General features: G+C 44.7%; 1 protein-coding gene across 1 annotated transcript in view; it reads right to left on the minus strand.

Moving 5' to 3' along the window:
• LOC106580828 (zinc finger protein neuro-d4) overlaps positions 1–13,128 on the minus strand; it is a 42,100-nt gene extending 28,972 nt beyond the window's left edge. Inside the window, exons 1-3 of the mRNA XM_045703628.2 lie at positions 12,999–13,128; positions 1,530–1,559; positions 231–391 (exon numbers count right to left, since the gene is read on the minus strand). Of these exons, the coding sequence (XP_045559584.1) occupies positions 231–391; positions 1,530–1,559; positions 12,999–13,111 (304 nt within the window). The 5' untranslated portion in view covers positions 13,112–13,128. The remainder of the gene's footprint in view (positions 1–230; positions 392–1,529; positions 1,560–12,998) is intronic.
• Between the last annotated feature and the right edge of the window lie 391 nt (positions 13,129–13,519).

Here is a 13,519-nt window from a genome sequence, read left to right on the forward strand (position 1 = left end):
ACCCCAGGCCTCATACCTCTTTATGCTGCCTCTTACCCTGTGTTTTGTTACAGGGCTGCATGCATTGGAACACACACTAACATGTTGTCCACGAACACACACACGCACGCAGCCTAGACCTTACACACGCACAAGGACACACACACACACACACACACACACACACACACACACACACACACACACACACACACACACACACACACACACACACACACACACACACACACCTGGGCCACGGTGGTTCTTCTCCATCCAGATGTAGCAGTTGCTCTGTGCCACGCCAGTCTGGGAGTCCAGGAAGGGCAGGCGCATGGAGCGCTCAGCACACAGGCGGGCATTGTAGCTGCGGCAGTGCTCGATGGCCTCTCTATAGAACTCCTCGCCCAGACTGGCACAGACAGGGTGGCACACAACGGGCACAGGGAGGCAAGAGAGAGACACAGAGCCCTGTTAACCTAGGTCATTTCACTTCAGGACCCACACATCGACATTGCATTATCCACACTCTACAGTGACAACATCTGTTTTTCCAAAGTACAGTATCATTCCTCTGTCTCTCTCTGTGTCTGGGCGTGGGTTTCTCAGAGGACCTGGGCTGTGTGGTGCCAGGGCATGTAGAGACTCATCAGAAGGACCTGGGCTGTGTGGTGCCAGGGCATGTAGAGATTCATCAGAAGGACCTGGGCTGTGTGGTGCCAGGGCATGTAGAGACTCATCAGAAGGACCTGGGCTGTGTGGTGCCAGGGCATGTAGAGACTCATCAGAAGGACCTGGGCTGTGTGGTGCCAGGGCACGTAGAGACTCAACAGAAGGACCCGGGCTGTGTGGTGCCAGGGCATGTAGAGATTCATCAGAAGGACCTGGGCTGTGTGGTGCCAGGGCATGTAGAGACTCATCAGAAGGACCTGGGCTGTGTGGTGCCAGGGCATGTAGAGACTCATCAGAAGGACCTGGGCTGTGTGGTGCCAGGGCATGTAGAGACTCATCAGAAGGACCTGGGCTGTGTGGTGCCAGGGCATGTAGAGACTCATCAGAAGGACCTGGGCTGTGTGGTGCCAGGGCATGTAGAGACTCATCAGAAGGACCTGGGCTGTGTGGTGCCAGGGCATGTAGAGACTCATCAGAAGGACCTGGGCTGTGTGGTGCCAGGGCATGTAGAGACTCATCAGAAGGACCTGGGCTGTGTGGTGCCAGGGCATGTAGAGACTTATCAGAAGGACCTGGGCTGTGTGGTGCCAGGGCATGTAGAGACTCATCAGAAGTGAAACGCACAAACAGTGCATGTAGTGACACATGAAAGGTGAGATACAGTGCTCTGAATGTGTGAACAGAGTGAGGCTATCAGCGTCGCCGGATGAGGTAGAATAGACTGCTCACTGCTAGACAACATAATGTCAGTGGTGTGTGTGTGTGTGTGTGTTATACATGTGGGCACTTGATGGTAGAGTAATAGGTGTGTGTATTTGTACTGTAAGTGAATGCAAGTCCCCTCCCCCCTTCCTCCCTCCTCCTCCCTCCTCCCTTACCTGTTCTTAATGACTGTTCCTCCAGATTGCCTGTGAACACAAAGATAGAGAGGCACTGTGAGTCACTGCCTTCCTCCTCTCCTTCCCTCCTCCTCTCCTTCCCTCCTCTCCTTCCCTCCTGTTCATCACCTATGTGCTTCTCTAACACAGTCACAACACCAAGGTTGCCAGCCATGGCAGACATACAGTATATTGTTCATACAGTGCACAGTATATAAGATCACAACCATACAACATACAGTATATAGGATCACAACCATACAACATACAGTATATAGGATCACAACCATACAACATACAGTATATAGGATCACAACCATACAACATACAGTATATAGGATCACAACCATACAACATACAGTACATAGGATCACAACCATACAACATACAGTATATAGGATCACAACCATACAACATACAGTATATAGGATCACAACCATACAACATACAGTATATAGGATCGTAACCATACAACATACAGTATATAGGATCGTAACCATACAACATACAGTATATAGGATCGTAACCATACAACATACAGTATATAGGATCGTAACCATACAACATACAGTATATAGGATCACAACCATACAACATACAGTATATAGGATCACAACCATACAACATACAGTATATAGGATCACAACCATACAACATACAGTATATAGGATCACAACCATACAACATACAGTATATAGGATCGTAACCATACAACATACAGTATATAGGATCACAACCATACAACATACAGTACATAGGATCACAACCATACAACATACAGTATATAGGATCACAACCATACAACATACAGTATATAGGATCACAACCATACAACATACAGTATATAGGATCACAACCATACAACATACAGTATATAGGATCACAACCATACAACATACAGTATATAGGATCACAACCATACAAGGAAATATAGCACAAATTCCAGTGTAACAGACCAGACAGAATATTGGGAGTGGCTACACCTCACACTCCATACTATACCATCAGATCCAACCTCTGCACTGGGGATGAGAGATGTTCTGGCTGGGCATTAAAAGGGATATGTTGTGACTCCCTTCCCTCCCTGCAGTCCAACCTATGGTCACTCACTAGTGCTTTCTATGGGATGAGAGGAGGCCTGGATACCACAGCAGGGAGGAACTGGAATAAGACTAAGGGACTTAGACTATGTCCCAATTCGCACCCTTTTGCCTAATAGTGCACTGCTTTTGACCAGGGCACTATATAGGGAATAGTCTGCCATTTGGGATGAAGCTTAGCCATGGTGGTAGCAGGGAAATCAGTTAAACTGAGGCTGAGTGGTGTTGGATGGGGGTAGTGGATGATGTTCAAATGTGGTATGGAAGTCTTGACGTACTGTTCTACTGTACTGTTGGCATTTCACAGCAGAGCTTTGATGACGGTGTAATCACTAGACACATGGTTTAATATCGGTGTAATCCCTAGATATGTGTCATTCTTCAAGATGACAACACAGACATAACGTTTCCCATCAATCTTCCTTTTTAGACAAACCTCATGGATACGCTGGCTGGGGAGAACGCACATGTCCACACAAATAAATACTCCTAAATGCAAAGAGGCAGAAGGACACACAGGCACGCCACGTGCACACATACACACGCAAACCTATACACCCAGCTTTTAAAATATTAAGGCTGCACTAGCACAGGGATGGGTTGCAACAGGGTAAGAGGAGAGAAAACATTCAAAATGCAAAGCAGCTATAACGCTGGAGGTTCCACCCTCTCCCTCCTCCTCTCCCTGCACCCCTCTCTTCTCTGCACCCCCCCCCCCCCCCCCACACACACACACACACTCCCCATTTCAGCCCCTCCCCCACCCCGTCACCCTGGTGCTGCCATTCGAGCTATCGGAATAAGTCGGCCCTTTCAACAAGAAGTTTGACAGCTGTAGAAAATGGCTGCTTTCAGTTTGGTCGCCTCTGCCTGCAATCTCATTACATTACGCCGCGGCTGTTTGCCCTTGAAGGTTTAAAAAAATATCTATTTGGGGTTAGTGGAAGCTAGGCTGGGAGAGCTGAATATATACCACATCACCAGGGAAACCAGGCAGAAACAGAGATGACCAAGCTTCTCTATTCTGTCCAGCGTCAGCATCCAGAGCGTCCTACTAGCGGCCTACTACAACCTGGAGGAGCTGAGGGCCTCTACTGGTGGTCTGGCCTGCTTTCAGCTCCGGGGGCTTAGCAGGGACTCTGTGAGGCTGTCTGAGGAGGACAGGAAAGGCTCCGTTTCACCGAGGGGGGGAAATAATTGATCAACTCTATGGCCACCAGCATAGAGAGGGAACCTACTTCAGCAGCATAACAAGCGGAGTACAGCTCTGCTAGATAAGGTGGACAGTGTGAGATGACCATCCACCAGCAGCCATACACAATCAGAACTCTAGATACAGCCAGAAACAAAGCCGTACAAAACCACACAGATAGTACACAAGGATAGGCACGTTAGCAGGTTTCAGACCAGTCACTGATACAGACACAAAAACACACAAAGAAGGAGAAACGAGGAAAAGCCTGGAGCATCGAGTGCCTTTTTCAACAATCTTAAACCCACAGAGCATCTCGACACCAGGCAAACAGAGGGGAGCGATTGGTCCAAACAAAAAGCAGAGCAGAGAATGGAGCATATGGCTGGGAGCGCACCCACTAAAGCCACACACACACACACACACACACACACACACACACACACACACACACACACACACACACACACACACACACACACACACACACACACACACACACACACACACACACACACACACACAGACAGACAGGCAAACATACAACCCTCCAAGATAGCACAACCCCCCCACCATAACGCCCTCTATAACCCACTTTCTAAGGCATTGGAAGCAAGAGCAATAAACTGCAGTCCACAGAATAACACATCTACACACAGTACACGCTACGACCGCAATTTACAAACTACAATACCCAAAACTCCAACCCCTGACCACTCTCCAATTAGCCTCAATTAGCAGTGGCTTGAATGAAAGAGAAACAGAGGGCTCCACCTAGAGGGAAAGTCAGGTCATTGGAAAATGAAACCTCACCATGTAAAATGTGAACCAGTCATAAAAACCAAGCTACAATTACAAAATGTCAATTAGGAAAAGGGATGACATTCTAATGGTGATTTCTAACTTGGTGATGTACGCATAATGACGCTGCAAGAGCAATGGCATGGCGTTTAGCTGATGGATTATCAAGGAAGGATGATTTCACATCATGTAGGTCTTCAGGAGACAGCTACGTACACTAAATCATATTTCCACAAAAGCAATCTCTCTATCATAAGGTTTGAAGCCAATATGTTCAACACACACATATGGGGGAGTGGGTTGTGTGGATGGTCATATATGTATGTGTGTGTGTGTGTGTGTGTGTGTGTGTGTGTGTGTGTGTGTGTGTGTGTGTGTGTGTGTGTGTGTGTGTGTGTGTGTGTGTGTGTGTGTGTGTGTGTGAAGGCAGCGGTGTGGTGAACAGCCTGTGTGGACTAGCCTTCGGACCACGGTCATAGGCCTTCAGTACTGATGCTTTACTTCTCTGGTCCACACAGCACAGCAGTGTGAGGCAGGCTCTGCCTTGCCTGGTGGAGGAAAGGCAATCTGTGCGCCCATCCCCCCACACCCAGTCTGCAGATTACACTATGCAATATCACCCTTACCCATTTCACCTCCTCCATCTCTCTTCCTCCTCCCCCCTCTCTTTCACCGTACCCAGAGAAATGATGTATCTCTGTTTCTCCCCCTCTACAGATGTGACTGCCTTTTCTTGGTCTCTCAGTACTCTCAGTAGATTGCTGTGCTGCTGAAGACTAGGAGATGTAAAGCTATAGGCCTGGTGTAGTGAGCAGAACAGCCCAGAACTGAACAGCCTCTGCCTCACACGCCCAACCAGACCCTAAAAATAAGGGCAGACATGTATGCGCTCTGGAAAATACATACTTAGCAGTATTATCAAACCATGTGAGGGCAAAAAAGTGGAATGCATGTTACAGGAAAGAGATGAATTCAATCCAAACATAATCAACTGTAGCCTGTATGTATTGCGTCCACCCAAACTCACTCTCCAACTTATGACAGTGAATATACTTTGTGCATAATAAAAAAACGTACACAGACAAGCACATCGACTTCTTGTCACTTTGGGAGACGGCTTTAACGAAGGCATGTAGCATGAAACCTAGGCCTTTTCCATGGCTAGGATGCCCGTCAGTGACTAGGCTGTGATGACATATTTATGTATGTATGTATGTACATATGTACGTATGTACGTATGTATGTTTGTGTGTGTGTGTGTGTGTGTGTGTGTGTGTGTGTGTGTGTGTGTGTGTGTGTGTGTGTGTGTGTGTGTGTGTGTGTGTGTGTGTGTGTGTGTGTGTGTGTGTGTGTGTGTGTGTGTGTGTGTGTGTATATATAAAGTAAGTGTGTCAGCTAGCATCTGCCAGTCTAACAGCTGGAACACATTGGTCTGTTGAGGGGGCTGTGGCGTTGTTCACCAGGAGCTGTCACACAAACACACACACACCCAGGCCTGCACGCACTACCACACACACACACACACACACACACACACACACACACACACACACACACACACACACACACACACACACACACACACACACACACACACACACACAGTGCTGATGTTAAGCTGATGCTGACACATAAACAGACAGCAACACAGACAGCTGCACCACTGTAGGACTATCACACATCTCATCTGTTAAAGTACCACGTCACTGAGACAAATACAGCTTGGTGTGTGTGTAGAGCTGGGAATCACCAGAGACCTCACCATACAATATTATCACCATACTTAGGTGCCAATACCATATGTATTGCAATTCTTACGATTCTATATGTATTGTGATTCGATGCTGTGATTTTATTGCGATTCGATGTTCTAAACATATTATTCACCTGTCTTCTGCAGAGGGACGAGAGAGAGGCATGAGAAAACGACTTTTGATCAGTCATGTTAATAAAGGTGCTGAAAACAAATTGTCTCCCTATTTAAAAAGAAGATGGAGAACAAGCTATGAGTTTTGGTGCAGGTGCAGCCAACCAGCGCAAAAATAATATTGTGAAATGTAACTGGATCGATTTTTCCGCCCATCACTGTGTGTGTGTGTGTGTGTGTGTGTGTGTGTGTGTGTGTGTGTGTGTGTGTGTGTGTGTGTGTGTGTGTGTGTGTGTGTGTGTGTGTGTGTGTGTGTGGAGAGAGAGAGAATGAATCTGTACAGTAGGTGTGTCTATGTATCTATAGGTCTGTGTTTGGTATGTATTCATCTGCATGTTACCGTAACTACCTTGTTGCCATGTTACAGGCCTCTGGTTTTGCATAAAGTTTCATATCTGTGTGTCTGTCTACGTGACTGTATTCTAGAGGACAGTGTTTCCCAACTCCAGTCCCCCAGTACCCACAACAGTACACATTTGTATTGTAGCCCTGAACAAGCACACCTGATTAAACTTGTCAACTAACCATCAAGCCCTCGATGAGTTGAATCAAGTTTGTTTGTCCAGGGCTTAGTTTCGTTTATTCATTTGACCATTTTTTAAAACAAGCACACGTAAAACTTGAAAAAGCCATGGGATAACACACACTAAAGTCTGGGACTTATTTCCATTGTGGTCCTCTTGTAACAAGATGGCTAGACAAGATCTGCAACAAAGACGTTTGCTGTTGGGGGTAGTCAAGGACTGGAGTCGGACAACACTGCTACAGCTGGGTGTTGCTGATGCTGTGAGTCTGTTTATGCACAATACATATTCCTTGTGTGTCTGTATACTGTGTGTCTATATATTGTGTGTCTGTATACTGTGTGTCTGTGTGTTTGTGTCTGGAGCATGTGTATGTACAGTATGTGTTTGTATATTCTGTGTGTATGTGTTTTTATATTCTGTGTGTATGTTTGTATATTCTGTGTGTTTGTGTTTGTATGTGTTTGTATATTCTGTGTGTGTGTGTTTGTATATTCTGTGTGTGTGTTTGTATATTCTGTGTGTGTGTTTGTATATTCTGTGTGTGTGTTTGTATATTCTGTGTTTGTATGTGTTTGTATATTCTGTGTGTGTGTTTGTATATTCTGTGTGTGTGTGTTTGTATATTCTGTGTGTGTGTTTGTATATTCTGTGTATATGTGTTTGTATATTCTCGTGTGTGTGTGTGTGTGTGTGTGGTTTGTATATTCTGTGTGTGTGTTTGTATATTCTGTGTATTTGTGTTTGTATATTCTGTGTATATGTCTGTATATTCTGTGTATATGTCTGTATATTCTGTGTATATGTGTTTGTATGTGTTTGTATATTCTGTGTATTTGTGTTTGTATATTCTGTGTATATGTCTGTATATTCTGTGTATATGTCTGTATATTCTGTGTATATGTGTTTATATGTGTTTGTATATTCTGTGTATTTGTACTGTGAGTCTGAGTGTGCATTTCAGGCAGTACATCAGGGCATGGCAATCCAACCACCGTGGCTGAAAACTGGTCCTTCAGGTGAGATTTATTGACTCTGCACTTTTGCTGTTATTACATGGATGGATCCTTCCTCCCTTCTCGCTCTCTCTCCTCTCCCTCTCGTTCTCTCTCTCTCCAACGTTATTAACGTGCTGCATGAGGAAATACTAATTTGCTTCACATGACTCCACCCACCAGTTTCTAGCAGAGATCCATACCAGTGGCCAGAGACAATGGAACTAAAATAATTACCTCAGAGGAAAGAGTGTTCTGTAGAATGGGACTACTGCAGAATGTATAGAATTGTGTGTGTGTGTGTGTGTGTGTGTGTGTGTGTGTGTGTGTGTGTGTGTGTGTGTGTGTGTGTGTGTGTGTGTGTGTGTGTGTGTGTGTGTGTGTGTGTGTGTGTGTGTGTGTGTGTGTGTGTGTGTGGGTGTGTGTGTGGGTGTGTGTGTGTGTGTGTCAGAGAATAAGAGTGCAGTAATGACCAGAGACTGGGATTAGAGGAATGTTTTGGGAGAGGACAAGCAGGAATACTTTGAGATTATTATAGGACTGAGTAGGACTGTTAAGGATGCCAGTAGAAGTAGATTATGTTAAGGATGCCAGTAGAAGTAGATTACGTTAAGGATGCCAGTAGAAGTAGATTATGTTAAGGATGCCAGTAGAAGTAGATTATGTTAAGGATGCCAGTAGAAGTAGATTATGTTAAGGATGCCAGTAGAAGTAGATTATGTTAAGGATGCCAGTAGAAGTAGATTATGTTAAGGATGCCAGTAGAAGTAGATTATGTTAAGGATGCCAGTAGAAGTAGATTATGTTAAGGATGCCAGTAGAAGTAGATTATGTTAAGGATGCCAGTAGAAGTAGATTATGTTAAGGATGACAGTAGAAGTAGATTATGTTAAGGATGCCAGTAGAAGTAGATTATGTTAAGGATGCCAGTAGAAGTAGATTATGTTAAGGATGCCAGTAGAAGTAGATTATGTTAAGGATGCCAGTAGAAGTATATTATGTTAAGGATGCCAGTAGAAGTAGATGATGCCATGTGGATGTCACAGGATGTTGCTGGTACCTTAATTGCGGAGGACGGGCTCGTGGTAATGACTGGAGCGGAAACAGTGGAATGGTATCAAATACATTAAACACATGGTTTCCATGTGTTTGATGCCATTCCATTTCCTCCGTTCCAGACATTATTATGAGCCATCCTCCCCTCAGCAGCCTCCACTGGTGGATGTCCACGACACTCGCTTTACCACTGATTAAAATGTCTACAAACCGTTGTGACATTATTTCTTCCAATGGATTTTCTTTCCCCGTGATTTATAATGAACGTGAGCTGGGACCTTCTCTCTGTGCCATACAAATGTGCAATGCAATTCAAGCATGTTTATTGCTGCGGCCTATTCTGTGCAGTCAGTTGCATTGCATGCACTGCACCAAGCCCGTCTTCTGTCAGTGGACACCTTGCATCGCCCTGTTCATCCATCCCTACCTGTCATTGTCACAGTCACAGTCACAGGCAATAACAATAAAGCAACGGTACCATGTTTCTAACCCCAAAGCATTTTTTGCACACAAAACAAAACCTGACAATAGGCATCCATCCAAATACATGCATGTTTGGAATTACGTCCTCGTTCTCCTCTCTTCTTCATTCAACCCTTTCATTACCCTCATTATTACACGTCTGTTTTCCTTTCAGTCAGTCTGAATCTGACTATTTTAGTGGCTCTTCTGAATGTTCCCAGTCACACGGCTAGATCCATGTCCCGACCGTCCCCCACAGTCGTATGCCCGCTCCAAATGACCCTACTACTCCAGCACCAGTCAAACTATGTTGGACAACATGGCTGATGAATCATAGCCCTCTCATTGCTGTGCATGCATACTGGAACTACTTCCTGTGTCTTTCTTGCACATCCAATGGAGGTTTCCTAAGAGAAATATTCTAATAGCCTCCTTGGCCACTACTGTAAAGGGCTGTTGTAGTTCCTATTCTCCCTGTCCTGAACTACAACTTGACTACAGCCGGTGACCATATTGGATCCCAAAGCACAGGGAAGTGACTGACAGTCAGTTAGGTAGCAATGGAGAAATAGGTCATAGAGCTAAAAATACGTATCTGTGTCTCTCTCTAGTCTTCCCATGAAGACAAAGAGAAGAAAGTCTATGTGGAAAAAAGGGGGACTGATGGCAATAAACCAGAAAAGAAATTCCCTAACAAAAAGAGAGGGAGAGAGCAAGAGGAGTGAGAGAGAGAGAGAGAGAGAGAGAGAGAGGGGATGCTCAGGCTCCAGTGAACTCAGCAGGCCTGGCTGTTCCTTTAAACAGTGCCTGAGCACAGAATTATGTTGAATTAATTTCCCTCAGATCAGTCAGGCACAGCAGAGTAACTACCACAACAGTCAGTCAGCATATGGCCTCTTTCTCCAAGTAGAGTGACAGAATGAAAGGATGGGGGGAAGAAGGAGAAAGGGAGTCAACGGAGGAAGAGAGAAAGAGTTAAAAACAAAGAGACATGATGTGGGCAAGGGGTAGGTTTGAGGATGGATGGAAAGAGAACGAACGGAGAGAGGGACCCCTAAAGAACTGAGAACTGAGTTGTGAGTCAGGGATGGCAATATGAGAGCAGCAGAGAAAATGAGCGAGAGAAAGAGAGAGAGAGAGAGAGAGAGAGAGGAAGAGTAACAGAGAGATTAAAGGAGGACTATTGGAGAGGTTAGGGGAATTCCCAGTAGACTGATGGTTCCCTGAGGATGTGCTTACACACTGAGCTCTTTGAACCTCTGAGATGCATTGGACAACATTTGAGTAGTGAGCTCCGAATACTCTAAATCAGTGTTGTCCTCAACAACTAGTGCATTCAGTAGGCTAGATAGCATTATATAAGCAGCGGAAGCAGTGGTAGAGGGTATTAACTAGACTAGACCCTTACTGAGAAACATTCAAGTCAGAATGAATCAGTTTCTAGTCCATTGATGGCTCCTATCCCATGCCATTCCCTTTGCTCCCCGTATTCGCATTTTTCATGCAAATAAGTCAAACGAATCCCCTTGACATGGTCTTGCAAAGGCTTCTGGGAGTGTCTATGTCCCCACTTGTTCCCAGTAATTGAGCAACCAGAGACCAGGCGCACAGCAGAAAGGAACTCAGCCGCGCGCGCATCACTGGGAGCGCAGATATGCGCAGGGTCGCTAAAACACTGCCATGACATGGAAATCACATTACTAATAACTGATAAATGACAAAATGGGTGGTAGGATACTGTTGGTTCGCCTAAACAGTGTGCGACTGTGTTCATTCTATCTGCTTTCAGAACGAGATGCAACTAGTCATCTGAAAATGTATTTAAAAACAGCAACACAAAAGCAACAAATTCCTATAAAAATGTTCTAGTTACTCTCCTATAACAATGGGGCAGCCTAAACGGAGAATATTATAATTGGAAAATGAGCGGCATAGCTCATGCCTCCAACACCACCTTTCACCTCGGGTCCCTGTGCTGTTTACGATCAATATCGGTAGGCAATAGGCTGATTTAATACATTTTAAGAGGTGCAGTTTTGCCTTACTAAAACCTACACACGAATTTACCATTTTATCTATGCATATATGAATAACCCAACATTTTAGACTAGTTGGCCATATCCTATGGCAACAAATAGCCTAACTTGTGTTAGTTTCCCCAATAAGTAGAATGCCATCACTGTCGCGCATCGACGGAATCAAATAAATGATGTTGTAGACAAAAACATTAATTAAAGCAGTTCACTGTTGCTTGTAACAGGCTATTCGTATATTTAAGGTAATGTGTTGTCATGAATTATATGAAATGTCGCCTGTCTGGATTTCAGATAGCGCTGACAGCACAGCATCGACTGCATCGCAACTACATTCCCGCTCAGGTACCATCCGTTGTGTTCCGCGCTACACTGGGCTACCACGTTCTTTGTTAGACAGGCTGCAAATGCCTACATTTAACCAAGCAACACTCCAAAAATACATATTCGGGAGTCGATTTATCATGTTTTCAATTATTTCTAATCGAAAAGGTCTCAACTGCATCTTGCCAAGCGGATAGACGCACAGCCACCTTTTGGACACGAGCCCAGGCTGCATTCCGCACGTTGAAATGTTATTGTGTCAATTCTGCACAAAGGAATCGAATGGAAACTTGATGGAATGTTCACCGTTCAACGCGACTGGTAGAGATGACACTAGTCTAATAAAAGCAACCACTCCCGGCACATAAGTTAACCATTTTATATGATGCAGGCTTACACAATATTGTTTCAGATGTTTGCAGATAGGAACGCGTGTCTTATTGGAGCGAAGATGCGCTGCCTGTAAACACTGCTGCCATTATAATCGCAAGCACGTAGGCTATTTTGCCAAGAGGTCTGTCTCCAAGAAAATGATGTCCAAAGGGTATTAGGTTTCAGCCGACATAGGCTACCACCAGCTTGGTTTTATCTACCTGTTTACAGCCTAATGCAATAATGTGAACAGGTATCAAGCACAACCTTTTCAAAAAACCGCTGCCACTCGCTATTATTCGCTATTGTAAGCGCTACCTGACCAGCCATGCAAGTGGGCTGCGATCTTGTCTATTGACTAGGGACACCGGGTCCTAAATTGTACCTCAACATTCCACCATAGCTTCCTCATGTAATTACTGGCTCAGTGTAATTGTTTCTAGGCATGCATAGGCAGCTCTACATAACCCGGCCTTATAATAAAGCTGTTTCAAATATACCTTTCCATCGCTATTACACTACCATATAAATATATGTAGCTTGCTATATAATAGCGATGTAGCCTTTAGGCTGGATACTTCTTTACGATGCATACAAATGTCAACGATTACCTAGGCTACATGGACTGACAGCATCCACAAATGTATCCCTAAAAATGTAAAATATAAAATGTATGCACTTACGATTTCAGGGGGTTCTGTACCACTGTGGCCATTTTGATATAGTATGATAGATACAATGTAACACTGCAGATCCCGGTATTGCACATGTAATATACCAGCAATTTCAATTTCATTCATTCTCTGGGGCTGCGGCTGGAGCTGCCAGCCAATAGGAGCGGGAACGCTCAGTGACAGGTCTGGGGAAATGTAGTTTTTGCACATGTCACTATGTAACATGCTGAGAGTCAATGCACTACAACTACCAGTATGTATCGCGGTCAACTGTATACGGTCCCGCCTTGGACTTCTATGGGTAAGCCAAACCGTCTACTGTAATGTCAAGGTTGGTGTGCTACTGGACTGTCAGTCTGTAGCTGCCATTCTAATTGATGCATTGTTTCCTTGTCTTGCAGATATAGAAATACATTTTAAGGGCGAGGCTGTATGCGCACCATCTCTCAGAGAGGATGCTACAAGGAGTTCTGTTCAGTTTCAACGTGACAATAGCAACTTTTTGAAACAATGTTTCAAATATAGGATGC

The sequence above is a fragment of the Salmo salar genome, chromosome 20 (genome assembly GCF_965601325.2).
Source record: "Salmo salar chromosome 20, fSalSal1, whole genome shotgun sequence".
NCBI classification, from domain to species: Eukaryota; Metazoa; Chordata; class Actinopteri; order Salmoniformes; family Salmonidae; genus Salmo; species Salmo salar.